The sequence below is a fragment of the Macaca thibetana genome, chromosome 14 (genome assembly GCF_024542745.1).
Source record: "Macaca thibetana thibetana isolate TM-01 chromosome 14, ASM2454274v1, whole genome shotgun sequence".
NCBI lineage: Eukaryota > Metazoa > Chordata > Mammalia > Primates > Cercopithecidae > Macaca > Macaca thibetana.
This window is the reverse complement of record NC_065591.1, coordinates 97,006,071-97,019,674: the sequence shown is the minus strand read 5'-3', so window position 1 is coordinate 97,019,674 and position 13,604 is coordinate 97,006,071. Positions and strand designations below refer to the sequence as shown.

Sequence of the window (13,604 nt, the reverse complement as noted above, 5' to 3'; positions counted from 1 at the left end):
CCAGATTATTTACTTTTTCACAGACTTTGTGTGTCTGTCTTTTAATCTGTTCATTATTAAATATAACTAATTTTTGTATTTATACATGCTCTATTTTATTATTTCTCTAATTATTTCTTATTGTATAATAATTACTTTTTGTATCTTTTATTTAAATCTCTCATACACTTTCATTCTATATTTGATATTTGGTTGGTCCAACATCTCAATGTCCTTTAAGATCTAAATTTATAGTCTTTTGTTTCTGTTGATATATCCTTATAGTGTCTTGCTTTCTAGTGTATTTATATATTTCATCTCTCAGTGTAGTTTTTATTTTGAGTGAACTGAAGGAGAAGAATGACTTCTGTTTCTGCTCCTAGGCAATACACCACATCCAAGACCATGTCTATCCCTCCTCAGGGATTTGGCTCTATCTGGTTCCAAGATGAGCCTTTGTTGTAGAGTTTCCATGGGTCAGTTATTTTCTATCCTGTTAGTATAGAAATGTATAGAAATCTGACACAAGGAGACCACATGCCTCCTGGCCACCTTCCTGCCCAGGTAAGCTCTTTACTGCTTCATACTAGTTCCTTCCTACTCTTTTGCAGCTTCTTTCTTTAGTCAGCACCAGCTCTGAGACATTCTTACCCCTTCTCCTGTCCCCAACACTCAGTCCACTCAGAGTTCAGCTCCTGTTTCTGTGGGTCCCTGCCTCAAAGAGCACGTCCTATTAAATTCTGGATGTTGTGGTGCATGGAGTCTCAAGGGTGAGGCTCAGGATGAGATTTTGATTTCATAATCTGTGGTTAGTCCAAGTACCAATATTTTTAAATGGTTCAACAAGAGGAACAAATATTGATGAAGTATCTATTAGAGGGCCTGGGCCTTGTTAAGCACTCAATATGAAATAGTTACTTCAGAAGCATGTTAACGTGACTCTCCTACCTAGGAAGCTGCAATGGTTTTCTATTGCCCGTCTCATCAGTTTAAACAGCATACTGGGGCTGGCGGTTATAAATTATCATAGTCTAGATGCATTTAACTCAGAATTTATTTCCCACTGACACACCTTGTGTCTGCTTATTTACTTCAGATTTCCCAGTATAGTGTCCAGGTGGAGAGAAGCACATTACATAGAACAAGTAATGAGTGACAAGGTAGGCTGATTTCTCACCCAATTCTCCAACTTGTGCTTACCAAGGCTTTGAAACAACTTTTTACCTGGTTTTCCTATTCATAAAATGAAATTAATGCTTATTTAACATATTAAAATAAAGCATATGAAAAATTTACAAGTACTTAACCATTTGTACATGACCTTGCTTCTGTTCTATAGGTCATGACTACCATAAATGAGAGGTACTGTAGCATGCTCTCTACACCTGACATTGCATCCTAGAAGGTAAGAATGATTAGGAGGTCCCTCCTGTACATGAGAACACAGAAACTGAGAGATGTTAAATAACTTGTCCAAAATCCAATAGCTCATAAACAGAAATTGACCTCAGACTATTAGATTCCAAAGTCCACACTGATAAGCTATGCAGAAAGGAGGAAGGTTTTAGACAAATAAAAAATAAAATAGCGTGTTATAGTTGACTAGTGCTGTAAGTTGTATTACTCAAAATGTGCAGATAGTCCACAAATATAAATAAGAAGAGGAGCTGGATAAACTGCAAGGGTATATGATTTTCTAAGGCTTGGAAATGGGATGGCCAAAACCCAAGCACAGGAATTTTCTGTCTTCTATATCAGAGGTTCTTATAGTACCTACTGTGTCATTTAAAATAACATTGCTTCACAGACCTCACACTGATAGAAGGATTTTTAAATCAATATGCACATTTTACATATTACTTATAGTAGAATTGCTACATTCATTTATTTTAAAACAATTTTCCTTATGCAATGCTATTTTCCAGGTACATATTTCAGTCAATAAATTGGTTCCTGTAAGTTATCTCCCCTCTGTCTATCTATCTCCATTCAACATGGGTGGCGGGTAATTACAGTTATAATTACACTATAAGAAGTGCTTCCTCTTACTAGAATTATGACTAATTTGTGGAGGATTGAGTGTGTCCTGAAATCAAGATTTAAAAAATCTTTTTCAAATCAGTATATTATTACTATAACAGACGTTTTTCATTTCAAGATTTTAATGTTATTTTAGGATAATTTACATAAAAGAAAATATGCCCCTTTTAAGAATACAAATTAGTTATTAAAGATACGAGGATATTTAGTATAATAACTTCCTAATCAATAGGCATACCGATTTTGTCACCCCAGAAAGTTTTGTCATGCCCTTTGTTCTAAAGCTCTTTCCACTTCCTCCTCAGATAAGTAGTCATTGAATTTCTCTCACTATATATTAGGTTTTTTTTCTAAACTATAACTTCATATAATTGGAATAACAGGGTATGTGCTCCTTCATATATGACTTCTTTCACTCGTAATGAATGCAGAAATTTTTTCATCCATGCTATTGCATGTCTTAGTAATATTTCCCTTTTATGACTGAATAGTATTCAGTGGATGTGTATAGCACAAAAATTGTTTACTTATGCTACTGAACTGGTTATTGAGTTGTTTCTAGTTTTTGACATCTTCATTTTTGAGGAAACAGTGGGCCCTTGCACTCTAGTGGCTCAATGTTTAGCTTCCCAGGATGTGAGACTCAAGGCTCATGGTTCTACATTCCCAGATATGAGCCTAGCTTCTAGTCATAGTCTAACTTCTGTGTCCTGGATGCCTCTTTGGCATGCTTCAACTCAGTGGTTCATGGCTCTGGCTGGGGGAGAAACCTTTGTAAAATCCTTAAGTTAATAGAGGAAATAAATGAATCAATAAATAAATTTAAAAGCAAATGAATGGAAGAGAAGTGATTTACAGGCAATTTCTGCTTTCTTCCATGCTGCAAATCCTCCCAGTGGCAAGGAGCACAAGATTGTGCTGCAAACGGATTAGGTCATTGCCAAAGTAAAGAGAAACTTTGACCGATTTTGTCACCCCAGAAAGTTCTGTCATGCCCTTTGTCCTCAATCTCCTGCCACTTCCTCCTAAGATAAGCAGTGATTAAATTTTTTATCACTATATGCTAGTTATTTCTAATCTAAACTGTATTTAGTTGGAATCACAGGATATGTGTTCCTTTGTACGACTTCTTTCACTCATGATGAAAGCATAATGTTTTCATCCATGTTACTGCATTTATTAGTTTTTTCTTTTATGACTGAATTGTATTTCAGTGTATGTGTATGGCACAAATTATTTCCTTTGCTCCTGAATTAGATATTGAGTTGCTGTCAGTTTTTAACATCTTCATTTTTGAGGAAACGGTGGGCCCTTGCAATCTAGTGCCTCCATGCTTAGCTTCCCAGGACATAAGGCTCATGGCTCGTATTTCTACATCCCCAGATAAATGGTCTAGTCATGGTTTCTGTGCTCTGGATGCCACTTTAGCATACTTTAACTCAGTGGTTCATGGCTCTGGCTCGGGGAGAAAACCATGTGTGAAATCCTTAAGTTAATAGAGAAAATAAAAGAATCAGTAAACATTTAAAAGTAAATGAATGTAAGAGAAGCAATGCACAGGTAATTTCTGCTTTACAAATCCTCCCATGGCAAGGAGCACGAGATTTTGCTGCAATTGGATTAAGTCATTGATAAAGTAAAGATTAAAAAAAAAAAAGAAACCCCTTAGATTAAAAGCCACGTCATTGTCCTCCTACACAGTGCATTCTACTCTAACCAAACACATTTAGCTCATCGCCTAGAGAACAGGAATTAAAGCTGGTGGCCCACATGTCAAAAGGTGGATGTTTTTGTAACTCCTCGTCCTTATTCTCTAAAGATAACAAGGTAATAACACAAGAAAATTTTTGTTAAAGAAATTGATAAACGTAAAGTGCTGTCTGCATTTTCTTATTAGACCATCTTGCATCAAAGAGGTTCATAAAATTAATTGGCCACATTGAGTTTATTTCTGGAGTGATCAACTGAACATGTGCTTGCAAGACAGAGCCCTCTTCTGGCCTTCCCTGGCTACTCTCCATAGTTTTCATGACTCCTAAAATATTTTGTCTCCCATTTCTCCAATTAATTTCTTATTCTTCTCATCACTTGCCATATTTGCACATTCTGAATATTCCAGTTACATACTACATACTAGGCTTCATGTTTGTCTTCTCCTCTTGTATGTGAGAACAAGGGGGAAACAACCATGATATGTTTTGACTGAACTCCTGGCTCCTAGAACCATATCATTCATAGTATTTGTTAAGTGAATGACTAGATGCACTGCTTGAGGAGTCTAACAAAAGGTAAACTTAGCTGGATAATCAGCAAATCATTATCCTTGATTTTTTCTAATGCAAAATATTTGTATTAATTATAGTAATATCACTCATTATCTGCTTACCATTTGCCAGGCAATGTTCCGTGCAGTTTTTACACTTTCTCTCACTTAATGCTCAAAACTGCGTAGGTACATACTGTTAATAAAATTATTTTACAGACAGAGGAACCAATGCATAGGGGAGTTCAATTTCTTACCCACGAAATGAAGTTTAAAATGCTAAGTTCAACATTCTGAGTCCAGAGCCTATGCTCTGAGCCTCTATGGTGCAATGTCCCTCAAAAGAAAGCCAGCCAGGATGGGTGGGTGGCTCACAACTGTAATCCCAGCACTTTGGGAGGCCAAGGTGGGTGAATCGCTTGAGTGCATGATATAAAAACTAGCCTAGGAAACATAGGGAGACCCTGTCTTTAGAAAGATACAAATATGATCCAGCCATGGTGGCACGTGTCTGTGTTCCCAGCTACTTGAGAGGCAGAGCTAAGGGGATCATCTGAGTCTGGGAGGTGGAGACTGCTGTGATCCATGCCAGCGCCACTGCACTCCAGTATGGGTGACAGAGTAAAAATCCTGTATCGGCGGGGGGGGGGGGGGGGGGGGGGAAGCCCTCTGAAAAGGAAGGACATTAAATAAGAAAAACTTTAATTATGGTAAAAAATATGTTCATTTCTTAAAGCAAAATTACTTCACAGGTTCATACATTTCTCTTAAAGCAAAATTGCTTCACAGGAACATACATTTCCTATGACCTTCCCCAGACCTGTGACTTGGGCCCGGGACAGAAGTGGTTCAAATTCTCTAAAGGTTGTGTTACTTTTCTCCATCAAGTTTTCTAATGAATGAGAAACTCTTCACTGTGTGAGTTTAATTGTACACATACTTTGTCATTCTTGTCTTATTCTCCAAGCCACATTCCCCTCCTACCCTGACCTGTTCCAAGGGTTGATGAAGAAAATTCCACAAGGATACACTCTCTGATGCAGTCTACAGTTCAGGAATCTGATTCTTTTCTTTGCTGGCAAAAAAAAAAAAAAAAAAAAAAAAAAGACATGCATATGCATGTGCAGTGGTTATTTCTCAATAGTGTACACGCTCTGCCAAAAAGGCAGGTGAAGCATGCTTTCAGTTTCAGCCCACACAAGAAGGGTAGGAGAGAAAAGCCATGGCCAGTGAGTCTTTCACTGTTCTAAGAAGAGGTCCCTGGGAAGAAAGAATTTTGGAAGGTGCTGGCTTTTCTGAAAGCCAAAATTAGTATCTGGGGAAGTTTAGGTGAACAGAAATGAGGGAGAGGGTGGAGAGTGAGGAGAGAAGAAAGTAGAAGACACTTGCAGTCTTTAGAAAGGAAAAGCAAGCCCAGAAAGGAACCGAGGCTTTAGGGGCAGCCTGCTGTCATTTTGCAATCTTAATTAAACTCTTACTTACATGTTGAAAGTCTCACAGAGGGTACAGAATTGGCACAGGAGGAGTACTAGCAGCAGTGATTCCTAAATGAAATAGGCTATTTCTGTTTCATTACTTTATTAATCAGAGTTAAATAAACACGAGACACAAGAGGATGATCTCTGCTTTCCAGGGACTAATGTAAATGGTAAATTCAGTCTTCAGGCCACTCCATGCACATGTATGGAGACTATTGAGGGAAACAAGTAGGGCAGCGATACAGTAAGAAGATGGATTACCCAACTTCGAGGAGGGGGACATTTCACTGATGAAATCTAAGTGAGGTCACTTTCTGTTGATTACATGAGAGTAATATAAGGCTGTCTTTATGATGTGAGAAATCCTTGTGCTCCAAACAGACAAGGTCCTGAAGGAGAAGAGAAAGCTGTTAATCCGTTCCATGGGTGAAGGCACAATAAATGGCTTACTGGATGAATTATTAGAGACAAGGGTTCTGAACCAGGAAGAAATGGAGAAAGTAAAACGTGAAATTGCTACGGTCATGGATAAGGCCCGAGCTCTGCTTGACTCTGTTATTCGGAAAGGGGCTCCGGCATGCCATATTTGCATCACATACATTTGTGAAGAAGACAGTCACCTGGCAGGGACGCTGGGACTCTCAGCAGGTAAGGGTCAGTGACTCACACGCAAGTTCATGTAGGGTCTATTATTGTGCCTACCATGTGATGTCTTTACTAGTCATGTTAAGTTGCAGAAAACTTTCTTATCTCTGGCTTCAGTGCCATATTTCTGTAGCTGGGCCCCTAATGCATGTCCTTTGACTCTCCTTTGTTTCTGTTCCTTTATCCTCAGTGGCCTTCTTCTGATTAAAGCTCATTTCCAGTTCTGAGTATGTGGGCGTTCATTTGTAGAAGGTCATGAGAACTATCTAAAAAGCTTTGTGCTATATGTTCCACTGTTCCTGGCAAGGCACAATATTTATTGATTGATTTAGTATTTTTGAGTCCAAGGTGCTAGGCTCATATGCAGTTGTCTAACATGAAGCTTTAAGGTCTGTAATTAAATAGGTTTAATAACTTCTCTCCAAAATTTTGCCCTCTGAGAAGAAGAAATTATATTTCAGAAATGGTGATACACTCAGAGAATACATTGAATAATTATAGAAAAGTAAGGATTTCAAGTTGGCTCTTTCCTCCAGTTGCCTACTTGCATTTTCTTTTGAGTGAGATCACCCACTTGCCTGTTACCAGGCTGCAGATCATGCTGTGAGGTCTGGACTGTCTCCACCTGCAGCCCCCTTAGGGCCTGATGCAGTGCACAGGAAATGAGTTGGACCATTCTTGTGATCCCTTGGACTTACCACATGGTGAGAATGAGAGTTCTGGTGGACTCCTAGTCACTGGTCTCTGTGATACTTCTTAAAGCCATTTCAGAGGGAGATGTTCTTTGAAAGCAAAAGCCTTTTTTCGGTTAGGGGAGGCTTATACCTGTCTAAGCAGACATGGGAGAAGTTTATATTTTCATTTATGTGTAATAAATATCGTATTTTTCTGACAATGTCTCTTTCATTTTATAACCCCCACCACTCACTAAATTAAAGAACATCTTGAACATTGTTTAATGTCATTCAGCCAGAGTTCTGGGATGCATCTTTAGTGGGGAATGTTGTAAGCATTACGGTAAAGTTTTCCAGAGATGATTAGTGACTATTTCAGTGTCCTTCTTTTTCTAGGTCTGACATCTGGAAATCACCTTACTACACAAGACTCTCAAGTAGTACTGCCTTCCTTCCTAGGTAATGCTGTTTTTAAAGAAAGAGCATTATTTGAACCCCATCTTCCATGACATTAATGTTGTAGGATGAACCACAGTTAAAGGGGCTATGGAGAATTCCCGAAAAAGGGATCATATAATTTTCTTTTTGTAATCTATTCTGCTTTTGTAGAAATTGTACTCACAACTTCACTATCTATGTTTATATTAAAAATTCTGAATCTTTATCTCAAATCCTGAACACCAGATAAGTACCATACTTCATTATTTAAGGCTCCTGAAATATTCCCTCATATGTCCCAGAGACACGATCATCTAAACAATTTTAGAGCTGAACGTGCCATTCTTCCACACCTTGCTTCTCTTCCAGTTTTGTGTAACTAGGTTGTTGGTGTCACCATCACTAGTTGTTCAAACCAGTAACTTGAAACTCATTTTGGTCCCTTTCCTCTCAAACACCTCCAATATTCAAGCCGAAGCCAAGTTTTACGCATTCTTCTCTCAAATTTGGAACTGTATCTCTCTTTCAACTTCTATTCCATTATTTCATTTATTAAGGTTGAAACTTCTATTTCATTTATTAAGGTTGATTAACTCATGAATGTCTTCTTTTCTTTTTTTTTTTATTTTTAGACGGAGTCTCACTCTGTCACCCAGGCTGGAGTGCAGTGACACAATTTCGGCTCACTGCAAGCTCTGTCTCCCGGGTTCAAGTGATTCTCCTGCCTCAGTCTCTCGAGTAGCTTGGACTACTGGCGCTCGCCACCATCCCCGGCTAATTTTTTAAAAAATATTTTTAGTAGAGACAGGGCTTCACTGTCTTAACCAGGATGGTCTCAATCTCCTGACTTCGTGATCCTCCCACCCCAGCCTCCCAAAGACGAATGTTTTCTTAAATGTTTTCCAGCACAGGATACTCACTATATAACCAAATACTGTATTTTCACACACACAAAAAAATTACCTCAAAAATAACCCATATACTTCTACTTAGTTTTTTTATATTGTTTTCATTCTTCTTTATGAAACCAAACATTTCTTCAACCAAATTATTATTTTGTAGTTTTCTCCGATATATCCATTCTGATTAGTTCTTCTGTGTCAACACACTTCATGCTGCCTTTATTTATCTAACTGATTGTATAAGTTTCTCAAGCTTGTTTTCAAAATTGCATAATATTTTCTTGACTTAATAGTTTCTAAAAGATACTCCACAGATCTAGAAAACTCATTTCTATCTTGATACAAAGATTACATTAATTTCTTTAACAAGCACATCACATTGCTGGATGGTGTTGAACTTGTGATGAAACAAAAGCCTCAAGGATTTTCTCACATAAACTATGTGAAAACATTTCCTCATATGTCTGTGCAATCAATGTTTAGTGCCATAAATCCATCTAGTGTGCACTTTAATTTTAGCATTTATCATACTATTTTATATACATTCTAGTTCATATATTTAGTAATCTTCTCCTTCCATACATATATATATAGTAGGAAGAGATCCTGAAAGACAGGACAAATGTTCATTAAAAAATATTCCTAGTGCTTACTACCATGTCTTTTAAGTAAATACATAAAAAGATAAGCATATCTCTTAAATATTTTCAGTAGATTTAATTAAGACCTCCTACCATTAAATTTTATTCTGTGGTTCAAATCTTTAGAAATAAATTTATATTCTCTTTTATCTCACACATTTGATTGGTTTTTGAGTGTTTTATCATGCACGGCCTTGAAAAGCTTTCTTTCTACATTTTTATCTGAAATACTTGTGAAAATACTGATCCTGAAATATGAAAGGAGATCCCTGTATTGCACACCTGGAAATTTCTGACTGGAAGTGTATTCCATTAGCAGTGAAATTACTCAGCGATAAAAGATCAGGATTGTCTTCCTAAGAATGCATTTTCACTTTTGTGGCCTCATTCATACGTAAGGCTGTAAAAAACAAAAAGTGGAACAAAGAGGGATGCCAATGTTCATGATGTTCTTTGACTCTTGCAGCTCCTCAGGCAGTGCGAGTGTGTGATAACCCCGCTATGCCTACATCCTCAGGCTCAGGAGGAAGCATCAAGCTTTGCTCCCTAGACGAAGCTAAAACAATATGGAAAGAAAAGTCAACAGAGGTACCATGCTCAGAACACAAGGATAGAATGGGGTGACAGATATCCTTTAGGCGATTATGAAATGCAGTGGCTTTTTCTTAGAGCTATTCTCAATGGAGAATCATAATTCTGCTTCCCTTACTTGAAAAAAAACTTCTGTATCCTGGAATCCCAGATTTATAGAAAGAGTTCCAAATTGAATCCCATTCTTGGATAAATAACATCAACAATGGCAACTATTGAATGTTCTCTGAGAGTGGGCAGTGTTCTAAGCATTTTATATATGATGATACATAATTTTTAACCTTAAAAATAACCCGTTTTAGAGATCAAGAAGCTGAGGCATAGGATTGGTAAATACTTTGCCCACATGTATACCTATGTAACAAACCTGCACGTTGTGCACATGTACCCTAGAACTTAAAGTATAATAAAAAACAAGAAAAAAAAATACTTTGCCCAAAGAAAAACAATCAGATATTGAAGCGATCAATTTTAGAATTTTGTCATTCTTGCTTCATAGCTTGTGCGTTTTTCAAAATCCTGCCTATCAAGAAAAATGAAGTCAGTAGCTCACCTGCCATCTGGACCTTTGCAGTTTCTATGCCTACTCTCCAAGTAGCACTCAATTCTGTCCCCCATTTTCAATGTATAGTCCATGGGATTTAGTATCTTGATACGACTAACAAAGAGAAAATGGTCATAAATTTACCAGGTGAATATTAAATTACAGAGAATAAGTCTATTCATCCAAATTTCATTTCCTACAGATTTATCCAATAATGGACAAGTCAAGCCGCACACGTCTTGCTCTCATTATCTGCAACGAAGAGTTTGACAGTCTTTCTAAAAGAACGGGAGCTGTGGTTGACATCATAGGCATGACAACACTGCTACAAAATCTGGGGTACAAGGTGGATGTGAAAACGAATCTCACTGCTTCGGTAAGGTCTAGTATACATTAGAGACAATGGTCATGCCCTTCCTATAACTAAATAATATTAGAAAGCTTGGTTGACCAAGAAATGTAATCTCTTCATAATCTAAAATATAAACTTGCCACGGGAGGGTGCTGGATGCTACATGTTCCCTTGTAACTAACTCATTCTGTTCGAGCCTAGCGTAACTTACTTGGGAAGTGTTTTTTGTTTTTTTGTTTTTTTCACTCAGTAATGCCACATTCTCTCTATAAGATAACTCTGAATGACTTTCTACAACATCTTTCTTCTCCTTTCTCGAAATTAAGACTAAAAATTTTTTGGGCACTCCTTTGTCATGAAATTCCTTAAGAAATCCTTAAGTATTTATTTATTGGCTTTCCAAGGTGCCATGATAGTTAATTACATAGTCCAAAATCAGTGGTATGGTCTCTTTCAGGAAATGACTACAGAGCTGGCGGCATTTGCTCACCGCCAAGAGCACGAGACCTCTGACAGCACCTTCCTGGTGTTCATGTCTCATGGTATTCGGGAAGGCATTTGTGGGAAGAAATACTCTGAGCAAGTTCCAGATGTATTACAACTCAATGCAATCTTTGAAATGTTGAATACCAGGAACTGCCGAAGTTTGACAAACCGAAGGTGATCATCATCCAGGCCTGCCGTGGTGGTGAGTGCTGATGCCTTTGAGAACACCAGACATTCAAATACTACTCTGTATGCATCCAGGAATTTTTGGTTTCTTTTTGTTTGTCTTTTAATGTCAAATAACACGCACTGTCAGTATTCCAGATTGCAGCTTCAGTGAATTGAATGGCTGGTTGGTAGATATTTGTTCTATATTCAAGCTTGAGACTTTGATGTTTGGAAATTTTTACAATTTGTTTGATGGTTAGAAAAGATAAATATTGTTGAAAAGATTGTAACTGAAATGTATGTGTGTATTTGCATGTGAATTAATGATGGAGCAAACACATTAATAAATATCATTGAACAGAGGCTAGGAGGGAAACATCATCTTCTCAGCCATTGATAGGTAGTAACAAATCAAATTGTGTCTTTCCAGAGAACCATGGTGTGGTGTGGTTAAAAGATTCAGCAGGAGTTTGTAGAAACGTATCTTTACCAACTACAGAAGAGCTTGAGGTTGATGCTATTAAGAAAGCCCACATAGAGAAGGATTTTATTGCTTTCTGCTCTTCCACACCAGGTAACAGGTTTCTACACAGGACATCTTTGTTGGGGCTATCAATACAAAAAGTGACAGTCACCCACTAGAGGTGATGATTAACAACTCAATTATAACTCCCATATTAAGCCTAGCTCCACATTCTACGGTGCAAATCCCACCTGTATCATAGTGCTCTCCTGAGGAAAAATATTATCTACTTCCTTAATTTCACAAAACATTTGCAGAGACACCTGTTTCCACCCTATCTCTTATTTACTTCCTTCAACTAAGATAGCTGTGGTTCTAAATATAATTTTATTATTAATATACACTTTATGACCATTATAATTGGCTGAAATGTGTCATTAAAGAATGTATCTGTGATTATACACAGAGCTATTGCTACTGCTTTTCTCTTACCCCTTCCTTTGTACAATTTTCAAGTATTCATTACTTCTGTGTCTACCATGTAATAAATTAATATTGTTTTCTTTAACATTTCTCTTCTTCATAAGAACTTCTTATTCTCCATTATCATGTGATCATTCTCTTATTGACTCTTCCTAGATTTCTACTTTTGTTCTGTTTTATGATTTGTATAGTTAACTCTTTGTGTGTAAATATCTTACTGCCAATGTTATTAAATTTTAAATAAAATTTAATGTGAAGTACATAGATTGAGAATTTATTTACATAATTTTCCCGTATAGACTGAGTATTACATGTTCTCTGTTAGCTCAGACACTTGTGTAGCCTCAGATATCTCCTGTGTATGAAATTATTACCGTTCCCTGTATAACTGAGTCTATTACGTGTCAGAATGGACAATTAACTTAAATCGCAGTCAGTAACACCACCTTGGGGATGCACATTTAGATATTTCTTTTCCAAATTCCAATTCCTTCCCTTGACCCCATTCTGTCTTTTCCTATCGCTCTACTAAATTTACGACTTTTTGAACTCAGGGACTAGGCCACATCAATACCTGCACCATATACAACAGCCTTTAGAGGATCAGTAAAAATATACTCACTGAACTTCAAATATATTCACTAGAAATTACAATGAAGCATATGGAAAATAGAAGAATTCCAAAACATGCCTCAGCTGGAGCAGAAATACTAGGGTTTCTTCTCTTTCTTCAGGCAAGAGCCAGTCTTGAGATTTGAAATATGTTTTATCAACAGATAATGTTTCTTGGAGACATCCAACAATGGGTTCTGTTTTTATTATGAGACTGATTGAACATCTGCAAGAATATGCCCATTCCTGTGATGTGGAGGAAATTTTCCGCAAGGTAGGGCTCTGGTGGATGCTATTTTCACTCTACTTCCCTGAATGCTTGGTTATTGCAATTGGAAGCATAGAAAGCAGATACAGACATGTTTATCTTCCAATAACACCCTTCTTTCCAAAAGTGTTTTGAAGTTCTTTGGTGAGTGAACAAGCCTGGGAGTCAAATCCAATGTATTAAGACCCACAGCCTCAATAAAACCATCATTTATTTTCACCCTCCTCCTGCCCTGCAGAGACAAATGAATGGACTCTAATTTGCCTGTGTCCCTCTTGACTATGATGCCCAACCACAGATTTTAAAAGCCCCAAGGAGGGTCATTCAATGCTTAGATAAGCACATGGCTATACTTGTTGCAGATACAAGTACTTTTTGTTTTCGTCACTTATTTTGCTATATTTGTTGTAGTCTTTTTGGCATGAGTCATCAAACTTTTCAGAAAAAACAGGTCTCCAGACTTTCCTTTCTCTTTTAGGTTCGACTTTCATTTGAGCAGCCAGATGATAAAGCACAGATGCCCAGCACTGAAAGGGTGACTTTGACAAGACGTTTCTACCTCTTCCCAGGACATTAA

At 37.4% G+C, this 13,604-nt stretch overlaps 1 protein-coding gene across 1 annotated transcript; it reads left to right on the top strand.

Moving 5' to 3' along the window:
- Positions 1-5,445: 5,445 nt before the first annotated feature.
- Positions 5,446-13,604, top strand: LOC126936247 (caspase-1-like). The gene is given in 10 exon segments (XM_050758817.1): positions 5,446-5,511; positions 6,142-6,408; positions 7,476-7,538; positions 9,527-9,648; positions 10,398-10,571; positions 11,005-11,191; positions 11,194-11,235; positions 11,632-11,775; positions 12,924-13,033; positions 13,506-13,604. Coding segments are annotated over 10 exon segments (1,215 nt in total). The 5' UTR covers positions 5,446-5,504.